Below are 22065 nucleotides of genomic sequence, written 5' to 3' on the forward strand. Positions count from 1 at the left end.
AAATTGTATTAATATTTGACTTTGAGAGAGTGTGTGTGTGTTTGAAATTGTGTACATCACAAATTTAATTCTCTTGGGGGGTACGGTGTACATTAGAAGCTTAAACAACCTTGAACAGCCTACATCACGCTATTTTTTCTATTGTTTCAAAAAGCAAAAAGTGTCTTTGCATCAACTGAATTCCAAAGAAAGGTCCAGTTGTGTTATTTAGGCAATGAAAGTGTTTCCTGTTGTCTGTTGCTACGACAGCAAGGATGGATTAAAACTTGAAAAACTAGGCCAACTTTCTCAGTTCTACTAATCACCCCAAAAAGTATCATGGTAGGTGCCTCCACCATGATGAGATTTGTTTAAGATCTACTTCACAACTTTTTTTTTTTCATCACACTACAGGAGCATTTTGTGTATAGGTTAAGGTCTTAAGTGATGCCTTCAGCAAATACTTGACCGAGCCATATTAGCATGACTGAACCTCTTTAATATTAAGCAGAAGTTAACCCATTAAGACTCAAGAGTGACCAACATCAATATTCTCCTAACAATGTCACTATATAATCAAGAGAAAAGGTTGTGAGAATTAACAAAATGATCAGACACTTAAGGGAAAATGCTTTGATCTTCCATCAAACTCTCTCAACTTATTCTTTATGGTAATGTATGAAGATCAGTTTGGAGAATTTGTATGTGCATATTGGGGCTTAAAGGGTTAAGAGCTCAACCAACCTTCTTGAGTTCTTCCTGTTCTTTTCTCCTTCTCTCTGCCTCTTCCAGCCGACGTCTTTCCTCTTCTTCTTTTTGTTTTTTAAGCATGGCTATCTCGTGCAGGCGCCGCCGCTCTTCCTCCTCCTGCTTTAACCTTAGTGCTCTTTCTTCCGCCTCTCTTCTTTCAATTTCCAGCTACAAGAAGAAAACCTCAAGTTATTACAACTTCAGAGAGAAAAGAAAGAGCAACAAATATATAACCACACAACTTAAAACTGGGGGTTTAAAGTAGTGGATACCCAATATAGCAAAGTGCTACAGGACTGGGAAAAGCTTTTGATTTTCAGTGGTAAGTTATATATAAGGTTATTTGTAACTGAGTTGAAGATGACTGTGGTTATTTTTATACAGTAATAATACCATTTCTCTGTAGTATGGTAAGGCAAAACAACAAAACAAATTAAATTAAATTTAGACAAACTCAACGATGATTTCATCGAACATTCTGCATCAGCAAGGAAATAAGTTCAGTCTTACTCTAGCTTGTTTTTCCTTTTCTTCTTCCATTCTTTGAATCTCTTCAAATGACGGTACATTCGGTTGACTGTTCTCTGTCTCCCACCTTTTCGTACTTGGAGTTTTTGTGACAGGGGACCATGGACCAGGTGAAATCACCGCTAAGGATGGGAAAATAAAACTTAATTTTGACCACGCATATTATTCTACAAAGCAGCGCAGCGCACAGCAGTTCATAAATCTTGGAAATACTGCCATGCAAAGTTTGTGTTACTCTGCAAAATGGGTGTGGTCTGTTTGCCCTCCTTTGTTTAAACATCAAGAACAATTCATTCAACTAACAACAAGCCCAGCGTACATTGTGGTCAGTGGAAGAAGTGATCACCATATCAGTGTATGGCTTATTTTCAAACATGTCATAGCAAGCGCAAAGCAGCCTCACTGAAGATCTTGTGCTGTTTGGTTGAGTAGCCTTTCTTTCTCTACCCTAACACTTAAGTTTTCCACTACTTAGCAAGTGTTACGCACACCTACAAGCCTTGTTGTGGGGATCCTGACTGGGCTAGTATTGAGAAAATCTTGTCCTGATAGTCATCCTCACCATAGAATCTAAAGGAAGGTCTCTAGCTAAGGTCACCCTGAAACACTTACATGGGCCTCCATGGGATGGTGTATTTGAGCCCCAAATGGATTCTGAATGAGGTGATATGGTTTGAGGTCTTGCTGGCTGCTGTGGTAGTGTACCCCTATGTGTTGCTTGTGGTTGGGAATGCTGTGGACTGGAGAGGGATGTATTTTGAGACGAATGCTGGGGAGCCTGTTGAACTTGTTGCATTTGCTGTTGGTTGTGTTGAAGCTGTTGCTGCAGGGGGTAAAAAGAAATCATATTATCAGATAGAAGACCTTAAACGGGGGATTTTGACAAACAATGTCAGGCTAGGGTACATGTACACATATGTAATATGCACTTCTTTCTAAAATGACCTTCCCCCCGGGTACAACTTCTGCAACTCTTGACTGGTTTAGCAAGTTGCAGTTTCACTTTTAGCAAAGGCTTAGTGTACGATTAAGACAACAATTAAGAAAATAAACATGTCCAAAAGGCAAGAGACTGCTTCACTTCACTTCACTGGCACTAACTTCTAGGGGAAGCCCCAGATTAACCGAATATCAATTTCTTTCTGTCTAAAATGGTTAACGAACTATGGTTGGCCATTCTAATAGCCCTGGGTTAGTGGACAGCACTTTCCTACCATTCTTTACCTGCATCATAAGTGCTTGCTGATGAAAGATCTGCTGTTGAAGATAGTGCTGCTGCATTAGATGCTGATACTGCCGCTGCTGCGCTATCATCTGCTGCTGCTGCCGCTGAATGTGCTCTGGAACACCCTGCCAGTCATATCACCAAACAATCACATTTTAAAGTTGGTGATGCATATGGTGTCAGACACAGATGAAGATTTCTGTGCAATCACATGAAGCATAAAAGTTTTTGGGCCCTTGTCTTTGAGCTGCACATTATTTTAGCCTAAAGTTGATAGTACTGATAAGAGCATGGTCAGTGTTCTGCCATAACAATCTTAGAGACACTGTCTCATGTACGAGTCAACATCATCTATCTATTTTTTCCTTTAAAAGAACAATAGAACTGTCACATTGACATGACAAGATTTCCTTGAGGACTGCACTGCTGATGAAAGATCTGTTGTTTACATTCTCAAGTAATATTTTTGACTTTCGAAAAAATAGTTCATCTTATTTACTAATTGGCTCAAGGGAAGAAGACTTCTCAAAATTTTATCACCTTCAACCGACATCAAAGTGTTTACCTTTTCTGGCCAACAGCAATGAAAGCAACATTAAAAACTCTTAATTTCACACAAATCGAAATTTAATGGGAACGATAAAGCTTTGATCTGTATTATTCTGAGGAACTTTGATGCAGTATCAAACTCAACTGTGCACGATGCAAACAGATTTTTGACGGTTCTTTGACACAACTTGCATCTTTTGAATTTGCCACATCCTGACAGAAAATCAAAAATGGTACATGCACAGTACCAGGACTGTCTTCCTGGTCAAAATGGTTTAGTGTTCACATGGTTTAAGACTCTGAAATGACACAATGAAAATGGAAAAACACTATCCTGATCTAAGCTATGATTTTATACCTTGAATGGAGGAGGCTGTGGACCGGGAACAAAAGGAACTCTGCCCCACTGTTTAATAACTTCGCCTAGTGGTTGAAAAGCCTCATCTGTTGTTCTCTTGACTAACAGCCCCATGGTGAAATAACCATGACTAAACCAATCTGCCATCTCAGAGTTGGAAAATGGACCTGTGAAGGAATGATGGTATGCAATTTCAGTCAATATATACATAAATATCTAATACATAAACTCAGCTTATGACAACTTCAGCTAGCTACACCATTCACAGTTCTGAAGAGGATTGACTAGTTTATTAGAGAGAAACAGACATAAAAATTAAGAACATTCTGTGGAAAATAATTATGTCAGCTATTTTATGTCCATGGTGAAATGATTCTTCAGTTCATTTATGATTCCCAAAAAGAACTCAAGATTCCACTCAAATGCAGGAAGACGCACATGTTCCTTGTAGTCTAGCAGCTATTGATAACCAAAGCAAAGATTGCGGATTGACCCTTTCATGCTCAAAATTGAGGGATGGAGTTATGTATATTGAATGCAGGACTTAGAAATATTTTAACTTCTGGGTCTTTGGACAAAATACTATGGGCCAGGGGAAGTGATCATTCAAATTAACTCTCTATTGCTGCAGTACTTTCATTTGGTATCATTTTTAGTGAATTTGTAACAATAAATATTGGTTTAAGTCAGACTTTGGCCTCTTCTGGAGGGAAAGGATTAAAGGGACGAATAATTTTAGCTTTTATCATGCTCTTAAGTGTTTTTAGTAAAAATCACCAAAACATTGAAAAGGAATTAAGAACACAAAGCATTCCTCTGGGGCTAATTAAATTATTTGTTCTAAAAGCAAAGAAGATAATCACAGTTAAAAAAGCAACTCATGCAGTTAAGGAGAGAAATCCTGGAAAAAATTAAATGTTAAAATTTAACAAAAAAGATCATTGTAGTTAAAGATGCAATTTATTTAATAAATTGCATCTTTAACTACAATGATCTTCTTTGCATTTATTTCTTTTTTCATGGTTTTAACACACAAAATTCATAAATTCATCACTTTATAAATTAATTTGGCCAAAGACAGAGTATTATTTTACAATTTGTCTAAAAGTCCACGGTTTACCCTGAACTTTCCCTTGTGGATCTGTATAACTCCACTGCACTTCATCTAGTGTTGTTGGAGAGCTGCGGAACTCTTGATGTTGATTGGCTGTGTTTGGCTGCATTTGCTGTGTTTGTGTGTGCAAGTCCTCCTGTTGAGTTCAACATCATGGTCACACACATGCAAAATTTGAGCTCAGATGCTGAACCAGCCAAAGTAATGGTGTCTGGGGTTAGACAAGTCCTATACTCATAACACAATGAATGCTACACCTATCTCATTATAGAGGTGCCTAGAAAACCAAAGGGAATTCTCATCTGGTTCAGATTGACTTCATAGTCATTTGCTTGCAAAATATAGGGAGAATTTCACATCAAAACAGGTGACACTTACATCTCTTTTTCCATGCAATGCTTACATTTTCTTTACAAAGGATGAAATTTACCATCTTTCTTTTACCTGTTAACCCTTTTTGATCTAGCTGATCTACAGTGTATGTAGTATACATGTGCAAGACAGTACACTATGAACCTTCTATCACTTTCAAAAATAGCTGAAAACATTGTGCAACTGAAGAGTGCAAGTGCTCTAGTTAATTCATCAATTGTTAAATTTGGCTCAATGAAGTTTACGCTAAGTTAAACATGAGACATGGCTGGCCAGCTCTCTTGTCAGATACGCGGGAGCGCTAATTGCATCACAGGGGCTCATGGGTCTTTTTACAACCATTCTCTTGCCGCCATTACATTCACGTGTTGTTGGGCCTGCCTTGGCTCATTCCTGCCAAGTATTTTTTCTCATCCCTCCCTTCCCCCCCCTCCCAAGAAAGTGTGACAGTGCCTGAGTGGATGCCACTCTCAGGGTTGTCAAGGTTATGAATTGCAATCGGCTGCAGTTTGGGACTCCACCAGCCTCATAGCCACCTCATGTAACTTCTGGCAGGGTGGGGAGACATGATGACAATAATGACAGTAAAAAGTCTGAGGGCAGGTCAGCCACCAGGGGGACAAATACATGGCAGTCATAGTGAATGTACTGTATATTCCGGTACAAAATGGTAGCCATTTTAGAAAGGAGGCTGTTTCTAGATTTTTAGCATAAATGCCAATAATAGTAACACACTATAATTTATTATCACCTCATCATCATCATCTAACGATGCCACTAGGTTTTCAGCTGCTTGAGCAAAATGCTCCATATTAGGTTCCTCCTCTTTCTTGACGTTTGCATCTTCTTGCGGCTGAGGTGATATATGAGCCTGAGCAAGCTCCGCAACTGATTGTGGTTTGTTAAGAGGGGGAGATTGTGTTGAAGTTGGTTGTCTACTCTGTGAGATGGAACTGAGAGGTTGTGAAGGAAGTGGAATGGAAGGTAAAGAAGGGTCAGGTGTTTTTTGTTCTGCAAGTGGTGATTTTTGTGATGATGATTGAGTTGTTTCTGAGGGTCTTTCTTCATTGATATTTTTGGTACCTAAGACAAGAAAAAAGCATGTATCATAAGAGGTTAGCTTCCATAGGTACAAACATGTTAAACTATGTAACTAAGTGTGGTTTTCCGCTGGCTGAGGAACGAAAGAAACGGAAAACATTTTCCTCACACACAGCAGGGAGTATGGGTTTGAGTGTGCAAGGGGTCTTCAGTTCACAGCATTTTAGAGTTCAGTTGTTTTGGTTGCCTTCCGCCATTGCCTGGCCTGTCCCGCCCACCCACCCTTCATGTGTTTTCTGGGTGGTAGGATTTCAAGTAGTACCTTAGTTCTGGTTATTCTTATGTCTAGGCTCAGTTTCATATCAGCCGTTTCATTACCTCTCTTCTTGTGCAGTTACACTAGTGGTTTGTGGTGTTGATATAATAAAGGTTGGGCTGCATGGTCGGCCTGGTATGGCTCCCAGTTGTGTGTGAGAAATTATTTTTCACCACTTGCTTTGAGGAAAACATAATATTATTTCATTTATCATTCCTCTAATCAATAACCAATGACAACTACAGAAACTATTGATAAAACTTGTTTTAAATTGACTTGCATGTCTCTGTTTATATTTTGAGCTAATCAATTACAGCAACTAAAAAAAAGTTGCTGTATCATCTAATTCATTTTACAGCCATACTGAAAGGTAAAAGAAAGATTAAGACACAAAGCTGAAACAACGTCCATCAAACCTGTATCTGAAAATATATCATCATCTTCTTCATCTTCTTTCCACACATCTACGTCTTCATTTTGCGATCTATCACTTTCCGACTGGGGAAGAAAGTAAGCCAGAAAGTGACAAAACTTAAAGGGTTTCGTTTATCGTTTGTATTATGATTGTCACATAGATATTGATCAAATATTGATCAAAACGTTTCGACCAAGTACTGCAGGTCTTCGTCAGGCGATTGTGTCAATTTACTGAGTGAAACTATTTGTACCACCGTGGTTGTTTGCGACTGGTGTATCACAAGCCTCGCTCATGGTTGGTGAGTTTTGATCCAAAATATTGCTGGTATTATTAGAGGAGGAAACTGTTCCCTCAGCGGTCGGTTGTGGTAGGGATCGGCTGCTATGTTGTCTGATTGTAGGCATCCACACTTCCGGAACCTGAATTCCACAGTCCCTGTTGATGTTGTTAGGGTGAAGTCTTATGTGAATAACCTTTTAACTCTACGAGAGTACCAGTGAGGGTCTTCGTCAATAAACTTAACCTCGTCCCAGAGCGGATAATGCCCGGTCGTGTTGGCATATTCAGAAACAGCTGAAGTTTGAGTGCACAAAAGCCACATATCCTTAAAGTGTCCCTTAATCCCTTCATGCATATTCCTTCCCATTTCACCAAAGTAAACTTTGCTGCATTCACAAGGAATCTTACACAACAACGGTGGTACAAATAGTTGTACTCACTAAATTGACACTATCACCTGATGAAGACCTGCAGTATGCGGTCAAAACTTCACGATCAATATCTACATAGTATGTGACAATCGTGAGACAAACGATAAACGAAGCCCTTTATACCCATTACCTATGATAAACGATATCTTTCATGACATTGAAAACACTCATAAAATTTCGTGACAACTCATTCAAAAGAGACTCACTTGACTTCTTTTATGTCTGTCTGTGTTTTCTTTATATTCGTCGGATTTTCTGTCACTTTTACTATGGTCTCTTTCTTCTTTCTGTTGGTAAAGAATAACCATCAAGATCAGGAGGAGAAAAATGGAAATCAGTCTGGGGAATTTTTATGTGGATGTTGGGGCTGAAAAGGTTAACTCTTTTTACTCTTACAATGGTAACTAAAGAAAAACAAACCTAAATGAATCAAATTTTGTTCTGTAAAATACTAAGAAATAAATACAGCACCATACAAAATTTCAGTCAAAATGCATTGTACAGTGTATTTGAATGGTAACACCATAGAATTTTATCCACAGATTTTAAAAATTAATTTTATTGGATGAGGTTTTTCAATCTCTCTTAGCCAGTGAAAAGACAGATAGCATGTTCAAGTAAAGTAATAAAGTTAACAAGAAAAACAATCTTGCCATAACTTGGCCTAGGAGTGAAAGAGTTAACACAAACTTAACACTAGTCATCAAGGCTCTAAAGACTAAAAGCAGAACAAACCTTGTGTGAAACAAATGCTCCAGATGAATCAAAAGTACCAGGGGTATCAAAATCATCGCTATCATCATTACTCCATTCAGGAAGTCGTTCATTTGATGAGCTCCACCTGACATCATCATGTTCATGATAAGAACGTCGACTGCCCCGTGCTGTCTGCCACTCATCATCCGTAGTACTTCGATCTCGATATGAATCTGGTCCTCCTCGCCAAGGTGCCCTCCCTCTTGTAGTACCACCTTAAAAGTTGATTGATGCCATAGTTATAACAAGATAACATGAGATTCACTTTGGGACAAAAGTAGACACTATAAAGTGGTTACAGTACTCTAAGCTCAATTTTTTTCAACGCCACCTTTTGATGACCTAAAATCGCAGAATGGTCACCAGATAGACAATAAGAATTTAGGGTCTCCAGAAAAAATGTTGAATATTACATGAATGGTTATTTTGGAAGTAATCATAATGGATGCGGCCCCAAAAAAATATTTTTGGAGGCTGACCTGACATCTCGAGGCTTAAAACCTGAAAAGCCAAGGTCTAAGAGGTGAATTATAAAAACAGGTCACCAAACTGGTAACTTCCAATGAAATTTTGTTGCCAAAAACTTTTCTACATGCCGTGGCAACCAAAATGGTTGCAGCTTGGAGTTTTCTGTTACTTTTCTTTGCATTAATACAAACAGAATGCCCTTGCTAGCTAAACCTGAGTCACAGGTTATAAGAAAGTAAAATGAGTGCATGTACTGTACAGAAATAGGGTCAAGGACAAATCACTGACAGACTCTGATTCGCCTAGAACAGACAGTGAGGAATGTAACAAAGAGCTAGAGAGTACCTCTCCATTTATCAGATCTGTCAGCAGACCGTTGCCCTGATATCCTCCACCCATCATCATCCTCTCCACCGGGGCCAGATCTCCAATTTCCACTGTCTGATCGTCTGTCAGGCCTTTCCCATGAAGTGTCACTGGATAGGCGAGGTCGAGATGGATCATAAGCCCCTCTGCCTGGACCAGAAGGACCTGTATGGGCAGAAAGATAGATCAAATAAAATGAAATAAATTTTATCTTGATTTCCACAACATCTCATTTCTTCTCCACTTTCACTGAAACACAAAGTTCAAAACGTACAAAAAAAAAAAAGTACAAAACCTGTTTCTCTAAGGCTTGGTGATCTTTCAAATCCTCCTCGACTGTAATGCAAACAAAAAGCATTTTTGATTCTGTAGCTGCAATCTCACTTTCTTTCAGAGCTGACTATTTCACTTCAACCCAACAATTTACAACTAATGATATTTATGTCATCATGAAAAGATACCAGAAAGACTTAAAATCATGTTAATGGTCAAAGGCAAATGTCAGTTCAGGGTCCAAAATTGCACCTTCCTGGTTGCCAATGCGACCAAAAATTCAGTTCTGATGACCAGAATTTCATGACTGGTCGCCAGCTGTCCACTTGTAAAGCTGGTTGTTATTGTAGACTTTCATGTTCAGAGAAAATGATTAACAATTGAAACCTTGAAGCTATTTGCCAACAGGTGTCTTACTTTTTGTCCTGCTGATATTTTTTTTAATCTAAAAGTGAAACGAATCTTCCTGTAAATATACCTCTACAACAGCTAAGATCAATATGAGTTGAAAGTTTCCTAGCCGCCAAGGGGAATTTTTGGTGACCACAATTTGCCCTCTGACAACCTAAAATTTATCCTTGCTCACAAGTTGGCGCCCGTTTTAAAAAGTTAATTTCGGACCTTGCAGTTTGTGCCAAGTGACCCTATACTTGTCATTTATCGTTCAGTACATCTAAACAAAAAATAAATGGACCGATAGTTTTATTGTCAGGTTCACCTACAAGAATGTTTTCATAGTTTCTGTCTGCTTGCCCTTAGGAGGAAGGATTAGCCCAGTTGGTCAGTGCGTGGCTTTCTATGCGCAAGGTCCCGAGTTCGATTCCTAGATGTGACCTCAAATCCTTCTTTCAACTTCTTTCCTTTCCATGTAGCTTTTAGTACCTTTAATTACCAGTAATACGGAGCACTGATGGAGAGGTTTGTTAGTCAGACGACCATTTCGAGCTACCGATGTAAAATAAGGACTCTTAACCTTTTTACCCTTTTAAAATAATATGTTATTGTAAATTTGAATCTGACATTTTTCTCAACCAGCAGGTGAAACACATTAACCTGACTCTCTCCCTGTAAAGAACTAAGCGTCACTCATTTAACTTTGTTTTAGTACGCAATATTGATAACGCAATGTAACGAACTTTGTAAGATCGCGCGCGCTTTAAATTCAACGGCAATTTCAAAATATGTAACACTGAAGATGACGGATGTACCGTCGAAACATGTCTGGAAAATTAAAGAAAGTTGTTATGTTTATATGACTATCTATATTGTTGCTGCTATCTAGACCTTTTGGTACAATCTGACATTTGTTTTCGCCATAAATGCGATTCTAAATTCCCAAGAACTTATTTCCAGTGCTCTCACCCAGTTTCATTCCATCCCTGCCTGCGAGTATCAACGCCGCGACCAAAGCCTCCACCTCCCTCTCCTCTTGTCTCTTCATAAGACGTTTGCCTTATGAATCCTCCATCACCTCGGCCACGACCTTAGCAAACAAAAGACATATATAGTTAATATACAGATTTAAAATGTATTTGCAATAGACCAACGGTTATAAATAGCATGTAAATCGCTGCAAGTAAAAGGTACTGTGTTTACTTAGATAGTTGTTTGCCCGAAAAACACTGACAGAGAATCTAAGAATAGAAGAACGCAAGGTGGCCAAGCAGTTAGAGTATTAGAGTGCTGGAATTGCAATCCAGAGGCCTTGACTTTAATCCACACCAAATTGGATTTGTTCTCAATAGTTCCAAGTTCAGCTCCTCAGTCATGCCTGTAAATCACCAACTGCCTCACCTCTGTCCAGTTGGGAATCTTAACCTTGGTATGTTTCTGTCCTTATTGGTGGGCCAAAGTGTTAACTGCTGGGTTAACAGTAATTGTGCTACCACCATTTTATAGTCAGCTAATGAGTCAGGGAGTAGAATACAGTGCAAGTCTAAAACTAAAATAAAAAATTGGCAAATGCAGTCAGTGGCACAGTTCTCATACCACTGATAACTGTTATTAAGCCATGAGAAACGATGACCAAATTCCCTTTTGTCAATTATCAACCAATAGTAATAGTTGTACTGACCTCTTAATCCTCCCCTACCGGGCCCTCTGGGAGGACCTCCACCTCGCACCCCACCACGCCCCATCAACTTCAACACTGCATTGCTATTCACAGACCCGACTGAGTTCCGCTGAAAACAACAAAATTAAAGAAAGAAATTACTAATATATTATTTGACTATGCTGAGAAATCTCTGTGGAGCACACTAACAAGAGGGCACATTGCCACAAAAAGTCTTGAGTTGTAACACCTTTTTAGCAACAAGAAAATAAGACATGCTTTTCTATTTGAAAAAAAAGAAAACAGGCTGACAACATCTAGTATTATGGTTTTCTCTTGAGGCAAAGTTGATAACTCATTGGCTATACAGTCAACTCTCCCTTAACCGACACCCCTATATGACAGACGCCTCACTAAAACAGACACCTAGAGTTCCAGTCTGATAGCTCCCCTTAGAGAAACTTGACTGTAATACAATTTTAACAGAACAGATAATTATACCTGTTCTTCTTCAGTCAATGGCTGGAATGCAAGAGGAAGAACTGGTCTTGGTCGACAAATTGATTCAAACATTTCCAGTTCTTCAGGTATCTTGACATCTTCACTAAACAATGCTAGCATCTCCTCCTTTCCATACCGATGTTCAGCAAGCTTATACTTGGGACCAGGGGAGGGGGGTGGGGAAGTGACACTGTTTCCGCTTGACAAGTTGCGAAGCCTGTTAATTAAAAAAAACGTGAGATAAGTAGATTAATTTAGCAGCCCTTATAGAGTTCAAAGCTCGACACACACTCACTAGGGGACACACTACAGCAAATTTTTGTCATGAGGAACAACAAAAGAAATAAATGAAAAAAATTTCCACAGTGTTATTTTGCTTGATATCAAAATAAAATCATTGTTATCAATCTTCAGGAATTAAGAGATTACGAAAAGAACACGTGATTGATCAGTTTTTAATGTTTATATAAAAACATGGGACGTGACAACTGAACAATCGACCACAGAAAATGGACAGCTGAACCGCAAAACAATACAGAAGCAGAGACATCTGGTTCCAGTATTAAATTAATTCTCAATCATTACTGAAGACGCAGATTTGTAGAACTGAAGGAATAAATGATTTCTAGCTGGTATACACGTGCAATGCAAAATGCGATTACAAGCGATTTCACACTAATCATGAGCCTTAAACCGCGAAACTCTGTAAATCAGCTGATGCGAACTCTAAGAGAAACGCGTCTAAACAAAAATATTTCACAAACGTAAAAGTACAGTACATAATTAACTATTAATTATTACCTTGACCTACGATCACATTAAAAATAACCAGGAGAAAGTTGTTCAAAAAAACGCTGGTCAATTCCAGAAACTACGTGAGTCTTACCATTCGGGTCCAAATGTGAGAGTTTCCGACATGCTGATTTGAACTGCAAACATACAAGAGAAAGTGAATCTCAGACCACAATTTTGCTATCAGTAAGCCTAGCTTTAAATCAACGGATCTCGAAATGTCCGATTCGAGAATTCTAACCCAGGAAAAATTATGCCCATGCAGATTCCAAACAAATACGTTTCAGCGATTAAAAATTCACGGTGCGTTGGAGGTAGTGGGTCCTCAATCCATCAGCTGTGCGGTGGGAGGCTGCACTTTTTGATAATTTCAAAAGCCGAAATAAAGTGTGTCAAATAGGCTCTTGTGTTATGAAAAAAGTACCTTGGAATCTTTATACTCAATGATACAAGAGCCTTGCAAAATTCTCCTGTGAGTAAAAATGAGAGAAAAATGGCGAACCTCAAAATTTACAAGTTTGATCACGTGGTTATTTCCCTATCCGGGATACTGGGCATAATCTCAAGGAGGAAACAGCTGAGCAGCAGACTTGCGGGCGTGAAATATTTACCTTGTCAGCGGTTTTACCCAAATTTTTCTTCCATCTTGTAAAAGAACTCGACTCCAGAAACGTGCATGTGCTTCTTTTTCACCGTTTTTTGCTGTTTTGTGCCATGATCAATGGCGCCGATCTTATGCCTCAAGATGATCCTCGTATTTGGATTGATTTTCCTTTATTTTCCACTGTTTTTGGACTCTCTGGCACCCGATGAAGACCCATATAAAATTCTGGGTGTATCCCGCTCAGCAAGCTCCAGTGAAATCAAAAGAGCTTACAAGAAAATGGCAAGAAACTGGTAAATTCTTCACAAAAACTTCTTTGCTTAACTTATTATTCATACTGCTGTCCAAACAGGGAAATATTTTAATGTGTATATTAATCTCATACTGAGAAGTACGGAGAACAGCACTCTTTAAAACAACCGCTTTGCAAAAGAAATATGTATTGTCTATTCACGCGCTGTTCGTGTTCACTAAGCTAGAGTTTGTTTGTTAAAGATAGGTTTCCTTTAATCAACAAGCTAGGTTAGGAGATTTTGGATGAATGCCTATGGAAAACGCACAAATTTAGTTTGGGATAAGGAGTTTCTATTCCCGTATAATTAAGATACGGGCAACTCATTTAAGTGACCAATTTTTGTCTTCTCATTAGGCACCCAGACAAGAATAATGATCCAGAAGCACAGGAAATGTTTATTAAAATAAATGAAGCTCATGAGGTGAGATGCTGTAGACAAAACTGTCATAAAGCTGTGTAGAAGTGCACACGCACATGCAAGTTACAGATTAAATGAAGACGAAATTGATATTCATTACTGCGCTTTTCACAAACATGCGACCTTTAAAGTTCAAAAACCACCTTCGCAATTGTGTTTTTCACTGCCGTCAATCATAATTATGACCACAAGCAACGAACCCTGAAACACAGAAACACACAAAACGGATCAAAATCCACCAATCACAAATCACCAATCTTGACCTTTTGAACCCGTTAAAGTAAATTCTTGTTTCCTAAGAGGTCCAGTAAGATGATTGACGGCAGCGAAAAATGCAATCGTCAGTTGGCTTTTGAACTTCAGAATTTGCATGTTTGTGAAAAGCGTAGTAAGGGGCCTAAACAGTTCCAAGGTGGAAAGAAGTTAATCTCACCATAATGTGTTATCAGAGTGAAAGGGTTAAACATTTTTCTCTTCAGATTTTGTCAGATGACGAGAAGAAAAGACATTTTGACATGTTTGGAACCACAGGCCAACCAGGCAATGGTGGGCAACAAGGCAGCCCATTTTATGACCCACACAGTGGCTTCAGCTTCTTTTTCAATGGAATGCCTTTCCAAAACACTTGGTCAAGACCAGGACAAATCAACTATAGATCATATTACAAGTCTGTGTTACCAGAAAGCTATGAAAAGCCATACCTGATAGAAATCATTGGAGATTGGTGTTTTGCATGTGAGTTAAAATAAAATTATGTGATTCTAGCTAGGAAATTCCTATTTGCTGCCCTCACGGTTGTCGTGGTTATAGAATGTACTTGCTGCACTTGCTTTTGTACTAAATTATGAGTTAAAGAAAGTATCTATTAAGAAACTTTGCCTCAGTAACCGACATCTGATATATTAAAATTATTCTAACATGACTCCGAGATTTGCCAATTTTTATTGACTCCATGGTCTCGTAATTCCCAGAAGAGACTTTAAAACAAAGAAAACCAATCCAAATGTAGAAAACTGACCAGAAAGCCTTGTAGTCATGTTAGAAGTCTGATATTTTATGTAGGTTATTTTGGTCTTTTGTTTATAAACAGGTGCCGAGATTGAAGAGACTTGGCAAGAAGCTTCAAGAAGCATGGAAAAAGCGGGGGTGGGGATTGGTATCATCAATGTCAATAGAAGTCCTCGTCTGGCTGATAGTCTGAGTGTTGGACGTGTTCCAAGCATCATTGGTGTTTTAAATGGATATGTTACATTCTATACTGGCACAGTTACTGTTCGAGGATTAAAAGATTTTGTCAGTGGGTTATTTCCTAGTGATTTGATTCAAATGGTAAGTTTTTGAGGGGCAAAAGTCATTGTCAATATCAACTTTTTTAAATGACAGTATGTGCAAAAGAAAAGAACAAACACCTCTGAATCACAGTCAACAATAATTATTACCAGCACCATACAAATGACTTATTGATGGACTCAAGCAAAACTGACAGACTGACTGGGCAACCAACAATTTGATTAACTGTAGATGACTGCTCAACTCTGACAAAAAGACTGATCAAAACACATAAATAAATTTAAGAGTCTTCATAGCCAATTATATCATGGCTTCACTGAAAGATGACTAAAAAACATCATGACCTAATTGACCAATAAGGTCAATAACCACAGTTTAATGCTATCAACTGACCTGATACAAGTCATTTTGACTCTGAAGATGACTACCATACAGGGCTGAGTTGCTCAAAGCATGGTTAAGCAGTATCAAAACCAATACGTTGTCAAGGTATTAAACGCTGGTTAATGCTAACCATGCTTCGAACAGCTGGGCCCAGGTTATCAAAACATCAGTCACTGTCAACATAATTACTGTCCTATTCAGGACTGTAGATGATCGTGATCTATCTACTTAAGGATATAAGAAAAGAGATTTATTTATTGATTTTAACTTACATCTGACTCTTTTTACTTTAAGGTAACAGAGAAGAATTTGGATTCTTTCCTGGACAGAAGTGCACACAACAAACCCAGCGTGATTCTCTTCTCACCAAAATCCTTCCCTTCACTTCTTTATCATCTCGTCGCTTTCAGCAGTTACAAGTGGCAGTCATTTGGCTTTGTGTCTTTGACGCACAGCTCTACTGAGCCTCTCAGGAAACGATTTCATGCTGACGTTAAAGAGCCATCAGTCATGATTTTTAAGGATGATGTAGCAGCTCCTGAAGTTGTCATCAAGGTAATTATTGAAAATATTGCTTATTTTTTATGCCTTCAACTCTCAGCTACGCTTGCCCCAAATAGTCTGTCATGTTATGTTTTGTAGCATATTTGGTAAATCTATATGTGTCAATGTTCCTTTAAAAGTTCGCTCTAACATTTAACTCTGGGATAGACTGTCATATAAAGCCCTAGGGGACTTCCAAGAAAAGTACCCTTGTTACTAGCCTGTGAAACCATCCAACATTTTGTGACACCACCACTGGTTTTCCCACCAAGTGACGTCTAATAAATGAGTGCAGAAATTCCATACTGATGACACATCACTACCCAGATCTGGGTAGTACTTCTGATTGGTCGTACTGCACAGGTAATTTGAGTCAACCAATCAGAAACATGACCCAGATCTGGGAAGTGACACGTCATTAGTTTGGTATTTCTGCGCTTGTTTCTCAGACGTCATTTCACAGGGAAACCATTGGAGACGTCAAAAATGTTGGCTGTTTTCTCAGGCTACTTAGACACCATTATCTGATAAGTGTATGTACATGAGCTCTGGTTTTAGTCTTCACTTCCTGTTGCAGGCCTCAGAGCTGAAAGGTGGCAGACTACGTGAAGTTGTTGCAAATCACAAGCACCTGCATCTTCCAAGGCTGTCATCACGGGGCTTGTTTGATGAGCTGTGCCCAGAGGAGAGGTTTAGATCCCAGAGAAGGTTGGTAATTTATTCTCAGCTGATCAAACGGATTTTGAAGCCTTGAAGTAAATGTTGTAGCTCCACAAAGAAATTGCTCCTCACCATCTCAAATTCGGTAACTGATCTTAAGAAACTTTTTTTCCACTGTTCCCATGGAGTTTAGCATATTGCTTCTTGTCAACTGTGGAAGGGTCCCATCCATTCAAGGTGGAATCATTCATTCTTGGTGTGAACTGACTCAACACTCAAGTAAAAGACATGCAGTGGATCAGTTCTAAACTGTTTATCTTTTGTTTTAGGTTATGTGTTGTTTTGTTTACTAAGCAAGGCCACCAGGCAAAGGAGAAGCTTGTACTCAGATTATTAGCAAAAGACAAAATGTACCAACGTGACCATCGAGTGCAATTTTTGTATCTTTACGAAGATGTACAAAAGGAAGTCGTTCAAGAACTGAACGAAGGACTAAAGGATGACAGATGCACTGATAATTCCACTGCAGCTAAGGTAAGTGTTTTGTTTTCTTTCAGCTATGCAGGCTGATCCTGAATAACTTTCACTAACCATGACTAATGAGCTTTTCATGTTTCCATAGGTGGTGATTATCTGGAACAAAGGCAACAAACAGATCAGATATGACTGGTTACCCAGAGGATGGTGTGTTTCTGGAGAAGAAGAGTCCATGACAAAAGCGCGACTGAATATGGTGCTGGATGATTTGCTTTCAGGGGAGGGGAAGCTGCGCTATACGTCAAGAATACCGTTGATCTTCAATGAGCACGCTCCGGTGAGAAAAGATATCAGCACATGTTAGTGAACAATGCTGAAAATCCTGTACGCTTTTTAGGGTCTGGAAGGGTATTTCGGGATGCGGGATTTGACTAAAAGACAGTGCAGGATTCGGGAAATCGTTGACGGGATGCGAGATTTGACTAAAGGACAGTCCGAGATTCGGGAAAACGTTGACGGGATGCGGGATTTGACCAAAAGACAGGGCGGGATTCGGGAAATCGTTGACGGGATGCGACATTTGACTAAAAGACAGTGCGAGATTCGGGAAAACGTTGACTGACGGGATGCGGGATTTGACCAAAAGACAGGGCGGGATTCGGGAAAACGTTGACGGGATGCGGGATTTGACCAAAAGACAGTGCGGGATTCGGGAAAACGTTGACAGATGCGGGATTTGACTGATAGCCGGGAAGCGGAATTTGCCAAAAGGCACGGATGCGGATTGAGAAAGAAAATGATGTTTGGGGATGGCGATGGCAGAAGTTCGAGATGTGTTATTTTCGTGAAAATGGAGCAGAAATGCGGGATCAGGAATCCTCGTTTCCAGATCCTAGCTTAAGTGGCAGGCGAGTGGTGAAATCGTACGGTCACGCTTTGTTTGTCGTATAGTAGAGTTGTTGTCGTTTGTTCAGTTGCTCGCAAGAAAGATTTGATTGCATCAATGGAAGTCGGAATGAAATCGGACGGTGACGTCGACGGTGACCGTACTTTCTCTCTACCCAGTCCCCACGCTACCCTTACTAGATGGAAACCGAATATCCTTGGAAAGGATATCATTTTAACCCTTCCCCCCCCCCTAACCACCCCACCCCGCATAGTGCAACTTTAAGTAATAAACCAGGGCCGTTCGGGGAGAGTTATAGTATAACCTTCATCAACAACTTTTTGACAGATTCCCGACAATTTTGTTATTTCGTCATTACAAAAAAATTCTAGTGAATGTTCGTGACCAGTTACCTTTCGTAATTTAGCTTGAGTTCACTACTCAGTTTTCGCGATATTCTAAGCTTCTTTGTAGTCAGTAAGTTTACAGAAGACCTGTTTCTGGGTGTCGTTCCCGTTGGTACAGCCCATACAGCGGCTTAGAGTGTCTGCGGCTCAGGCTACATACTGTACAGTCGAGCTCACACTAACGGCCACCTCTCCACAACGGTTACCTATCTACAACGGCGTCTTTCTTCTGTCCTCAAGGTGGCCGTTGTAGAGAGGTTTAACTGTATATCCATTTTGACATGTTAGAAACTATATGATGTTTAGATGAAAGGTATAGATTTCCTGTATTTCCATTCACAGGGACTCATATCTCTCATCTTCACTTGGTCCAGTGATGTAATTTACTACATAAAATCTTCCATGTATCGGTGAGTTAATTTGCTGCGTTATCTCACTTTCTTTTACGAATGTTACGAAAAAAAATACCACGTCTCTTTTTGTTTCTATTTGTAGCAAAGAAGCTATTTCCTTGTTTTCTTTGCTATGCGGCATTGGAGTTATTATTTTCTTCAGCATCTTATTACCCGATGCAAGGTAAGCAACATGTTTTAAATTTCTTGCTTAACGTCTTTTATTCACTACAATTTTTCAGTGCTGCCCACTAAATGGTTGAATACCATTTACATGGGCAAGCCGGTCGGTTAACGCTTTGGGCAAATGGTAAGAAAAATTCAAGACTGGTGAATTTCATTCCGGAATCTCTTATGCCACTTTCAAAAATCAGTTCCTTTTATCTAAAGACGGCCGCGAAAGCCTGAAACACCAGCGATGGGTTTTAATAAAATGGAACACGAATTTCTTTTAAGACATTCCGTCCGGGAAAACAGGACTACCTTGTCAGATGATTCGTTGCTCCTGGAAATTCTCCACTGCAACGACATCGAAACCCTTTGCTCCATTCACTTTTCAACCAAATTTTCTGGAAACTTTTTGTAATCGGTAAATGTCCCTTGGGCGCGTTCCATTCAACCAAAACGTCCAGTTTGAATTTTCGGCAACTTCCAGTAGCGAGTGGAACAGCATCGTTCAAATATTCCAAAACAGAGGACGACCTTGCGACAAATACCCAAATTTTTGGAAAATTTTCCCGTAAGTTTTCTTTCCATTCAACTTTTCTCCCGGAATTTTCTGTTGAAATTTTGCATTTCGAAAATTCACCAGTTTCCGGAATTTCTGGAAACTTTTCCGAGAAATTTCTGTACCATTTGCCGCTGGTTCCAAATTTTCGAAAGTTTTGGTTAACTGGAAAGCGCTCCATGTTACATACACTCATCCTTGACTTGCTAAAGTTGAGTAGCATCTACACATCAAATTACCTCTGACCAATCACGAAACTTGCAGAAATTCAAATGGACCCATCAGATATCAAATCAAACACACTTGTCTGGTCCAAGCGCTAGAAAGCGCGTGTTACCAACTCACGACTGGCCGTGATTGGTTTTGGTGTCATTGGTTTTGGCTGTAAAATTGGCGCGAAATTTTTCATCCAATGAATTAGCGAAGCAAACCAAAGCATTCGAAGCAGTCCCCAACCGTATTGTCGCCTGTACGTATTTATACGCATGTGTGGAGAGATACAAATATCTCGAACCTCCAGCTTCAGACATGTAACGAAGTTGTATAATTGCCAAAATTTTCATGGGCAAGTGCATTAGGCTTAATGTTATTTAATCGCTGTGCTAAGTTCTAAGCTCCTAAGATTATAGTTAAAATAATCATCTTCTGATTGATTACCTTTTAATTTTTCGGTAGCGAATCATTAGATAGAGTGCATAAATCTTCGAAAAGGAACTCGGGGACACCAGAGAGCGACACGATTTTGGGACTTACTCGTTTGGACCCTTCCAATGAAAGAACCTTGGTGTCGAAAGCGCCCCCAGGTCACGTGACCTTCACCCTGTTAGTCGATGCTTTGAATGCACACGAGGCAGTGAAATCGCCTCTTATACAAGCTTTTAAAGATGTGGTCCATCCGTACAAACGGTGAGCTCCTTCTTCTTCCTCCTATACAAGCTAGAACCATATTGTACAGCATAATAAAACAGTACCAAAGGAAAGTACTGTTCAGTAGCTTTCAGTTAAATGGTCCGCACACTTTGGGATTTTATCCACAGACGGACTCAAAAGTTAGAACCACCTTGTACTGCATAATAAACAGTACACTGGAAAGTACTGCTTAGTAGTTTTATCTTCTTCTGCCAAGTGGCTTTCATTTCATTTCATCCAGTATTAAAGATTATCCATTTTTAACAACGCCCCTGAGTGATTTTTCAGCCGTTAATAAGGACTTGTCCACGTAGAACAAGTAAAAAATCTAGGCAACGGTTAACCAGCTTTTATTTTCCTTCTTTAAAATATGTAGCAACCCAAACTTCACATTCTCTTGGCTAACGATTCCTGACAACCTGGCCTGGTGCGCTGAAGTTATGGATGTAGACAAGTTTGGCGAAGTTACTCCCGGGATTGTGTTGGCTTTGAACGGTCATAAAAAGTATTTATCGATCTTCAAACCCAGTGATCTCACAAAGACAGCGTTCTTCAAAAGTCAAGGAGGAGATTTGATGGGTTTTGATGATAGCGATAGTGATGCAGACGTTAACGAAGATGCACAAACAGAATACGAGAGAAAGAGGCAGAAGGTTTTGAGTTTATCGCTACGGAAACAGCTAAGTGGATGGCTGGAAAAATGGTGCGATGGTCTTGTAGAAAGAAAAAGACTTGGCAAATGGCCGAAATTTACCGACTAGTTTTTGAAGGAAATAATGATTTTAAGCGAGAATCTCACACTCGGATTATAACCATCTCCTTTATGGTGGAAGTTTTTATTTGCTAAGTATGAGAGGACGCATTTGAATCCATAAAAACATGAAATCTTCTGCATTTTATGGGATATCTCCGTGGAAATTCTTAGGCCAATGTCGCAAATTTTACAGACACCTAAACTTAACGTAAAAACGTTGTAGCATCTCAAAGTTTCAATTTCGATAGTATATCCGAAGAAAGAACCCCTACGTAAATCTTGGAAGCAGCGGTAACGCTATTCAGCGAAAACAACTGGCAGCCGCTTGGGCGTTCACCACGAGAACGCGCCAGAGAGAGCTCCTCGATGACGATCACGTGAGCTATTTCCGACGGGACCCTTTTATTGATTGGGGAGTGCCACAGGCAACCCATCGAAGAGTTCGCAAGTGGATCAGTTTTCAAAAGAGATTGTAGTCATGGTCTCTCTCTTCTTTCTCGCGTTGGCTGAATGTTTTGCTAGTTTCAAAATGATAAACACAGAATCCCAACAAGGCCATTTTAAGTAAATATTAGCGCAGAAACAATATTGTAAATAGCGAAAATACAGAATGCTTTGAGAACAGCGCTGGTCATGTTATGTACAGTTTTATTTATTCGGACTCTGCCTGAAAGAGGATTTTTTTTTACAAATGTACAAAATAAATACCTGGAACATAATGCAAATGTGGAAACTAAAAAGAAATAATAA

General features: G+C 39.4%; 2 protein-coding genes across 6 annotated transcripts in view; one reads left to right on the forward strand and one right to left on the reverse strand.

The window, feature by feature from the left end:
- The window catches only part of LOC140942367 (GRB10-interacting GYF protein 2-like), a 21511-nt gene extending 8421 nt beyond the window's left edge, over positions 1 to 13090 (reverse strand). For 2 of the 5 annotated variants that reach the window (XM_073391349.1, XM_073391333.1), the window contains exons 1-17: positions 12994 to 13090; positions 12664 to 12706; positions 11778 to 11994; positions 11298 to 11406; positions 10586 to 10706; positions 9246 to 9286; positions 8930 to 9115; positions 8096 to 8331; positions 7567 to 7647; positions 6649 to 6730; positions 5627 to 5958; positions 4510 to 4639; positions 3390 to 3556; positions 2482 to 2607; positions 1870 to 2080; positions 1240 to 1379; positions 724 to 897 (exon numbers count right to left, since the gene is read on the reverse strand). In XM_073391349.1, coding sequence (XP_073247450.1) covers positions 724 to 897; positions 1240 to 1379; positions 1870 to 2080; positions 2482 to 2607; positions 3390 to 3556; positions 4510 to 4639; positions 5627 to 5958; positions 6649 to 6730; positions 7567 to 7647; positions 8096 to 8331; positions 8930 to 9115; positions 9246 to 9286; positions 10586 to 10706; positions 11298 to 11406; positions 11778 to 11994; positions 12664 to 12695 — 2385 coding nt within the window. In that variant the 5' untranslated portion in view covers positions 12696 to 12706; positions 12994 to 13090. Of the gene's footprint in view, positions 1 to 723; positions 898 to 1239; positions 1380 to 1869; positions 2081 to 2481; positions 2608 to 3389; positions 3557 to 4509; positions 4640 to 5626; positions 5959 to 6648; positions 6731 to 7566; positions 7651 to 8095; positions 8332 to 8929; positions 9116 to 9245; positions 9287 to 10585; positions 10707 to 11297; positions 11407 to 11777; positions 11995 to 12663; positions 12707 to 12993 lie in introns of all 5 variants that reach the window. The other 3 variants (XM_073391342.1, XM_073391326.1, XM_073391358.1) reach the window with 2 other exon arrangements.
- Positions 13091 to 13206: 116 nt separating this feature from the next.
- Positions 13207 to 22037, forward strand: LOC140942395 (dnaJ homolog subfamily C member 16-like). Its single transcript, XM_073391369.1, has 12 exons — positions 13207 to 13466; positions 13823 to 13889; positions 14366 to 14621; positions 14977 to 15215; positions 15855 to 16115; positions 16681 to 16811; positions 17093 to 17297; positions 17386 to 17577; positions 18876 to 18943; positions 19029 to 19109; positions 20328 to 20558; positions 20938 to 22037. Exons 1-12 carry the CDS (start codon positions 13291 to 13293, stop codon positions 21320 to 21322), a joined length of 2292 nt encoding a protein of 763 aa, XP_073247470.1. The 5' UTR covers positions 13207 to 13290; the 3' UTR covers positions 21323 to 22037.
- The last annotated feature ends 28 nt before the right edge of the window (positions 22038 to 22065 follow it).

Source organism: Porites lutea, chromosome 1 (genome assembly GCF_958299795.1).
Source record: "Porites lutea chromosome 1, jaPorLute2.1, whole genome shotgun sequence".
NCBI classification, from domain to species: Eukaryota; Metazoa; Cnidaria; class Anthozoa; order Scleractinia; family Poritidae; genus Porites; species Porites lutea.

What these genes read in the sequence shown, in the direction of transcription:
- LOC140942395 (XM_073391369.1), top strand. Translation starts at nt 13,291, where the DNA reads ATGGCGCCGATCTTATGCCTCAAGATGATCCTCGTATTTGGATTGATT. An exon ending in ATAAAATCTTCCATGTATCG is followed by an intron (nt 18,944 to 19,028) that starts GTGAGTTAATTT and finishes TTCTATTTGTAG; the next exon opens with CAAAGAAGCTATTTCCTTGT. An exon ending in GTGGTCCATCCGTACAAACG is followed by an intron (nt 20,559 to 20,937) that starts GTGAGCTCCTTC and finishes TAAAATATGTAG; the next exon opens with CAACCCAAACTTCACATTCT.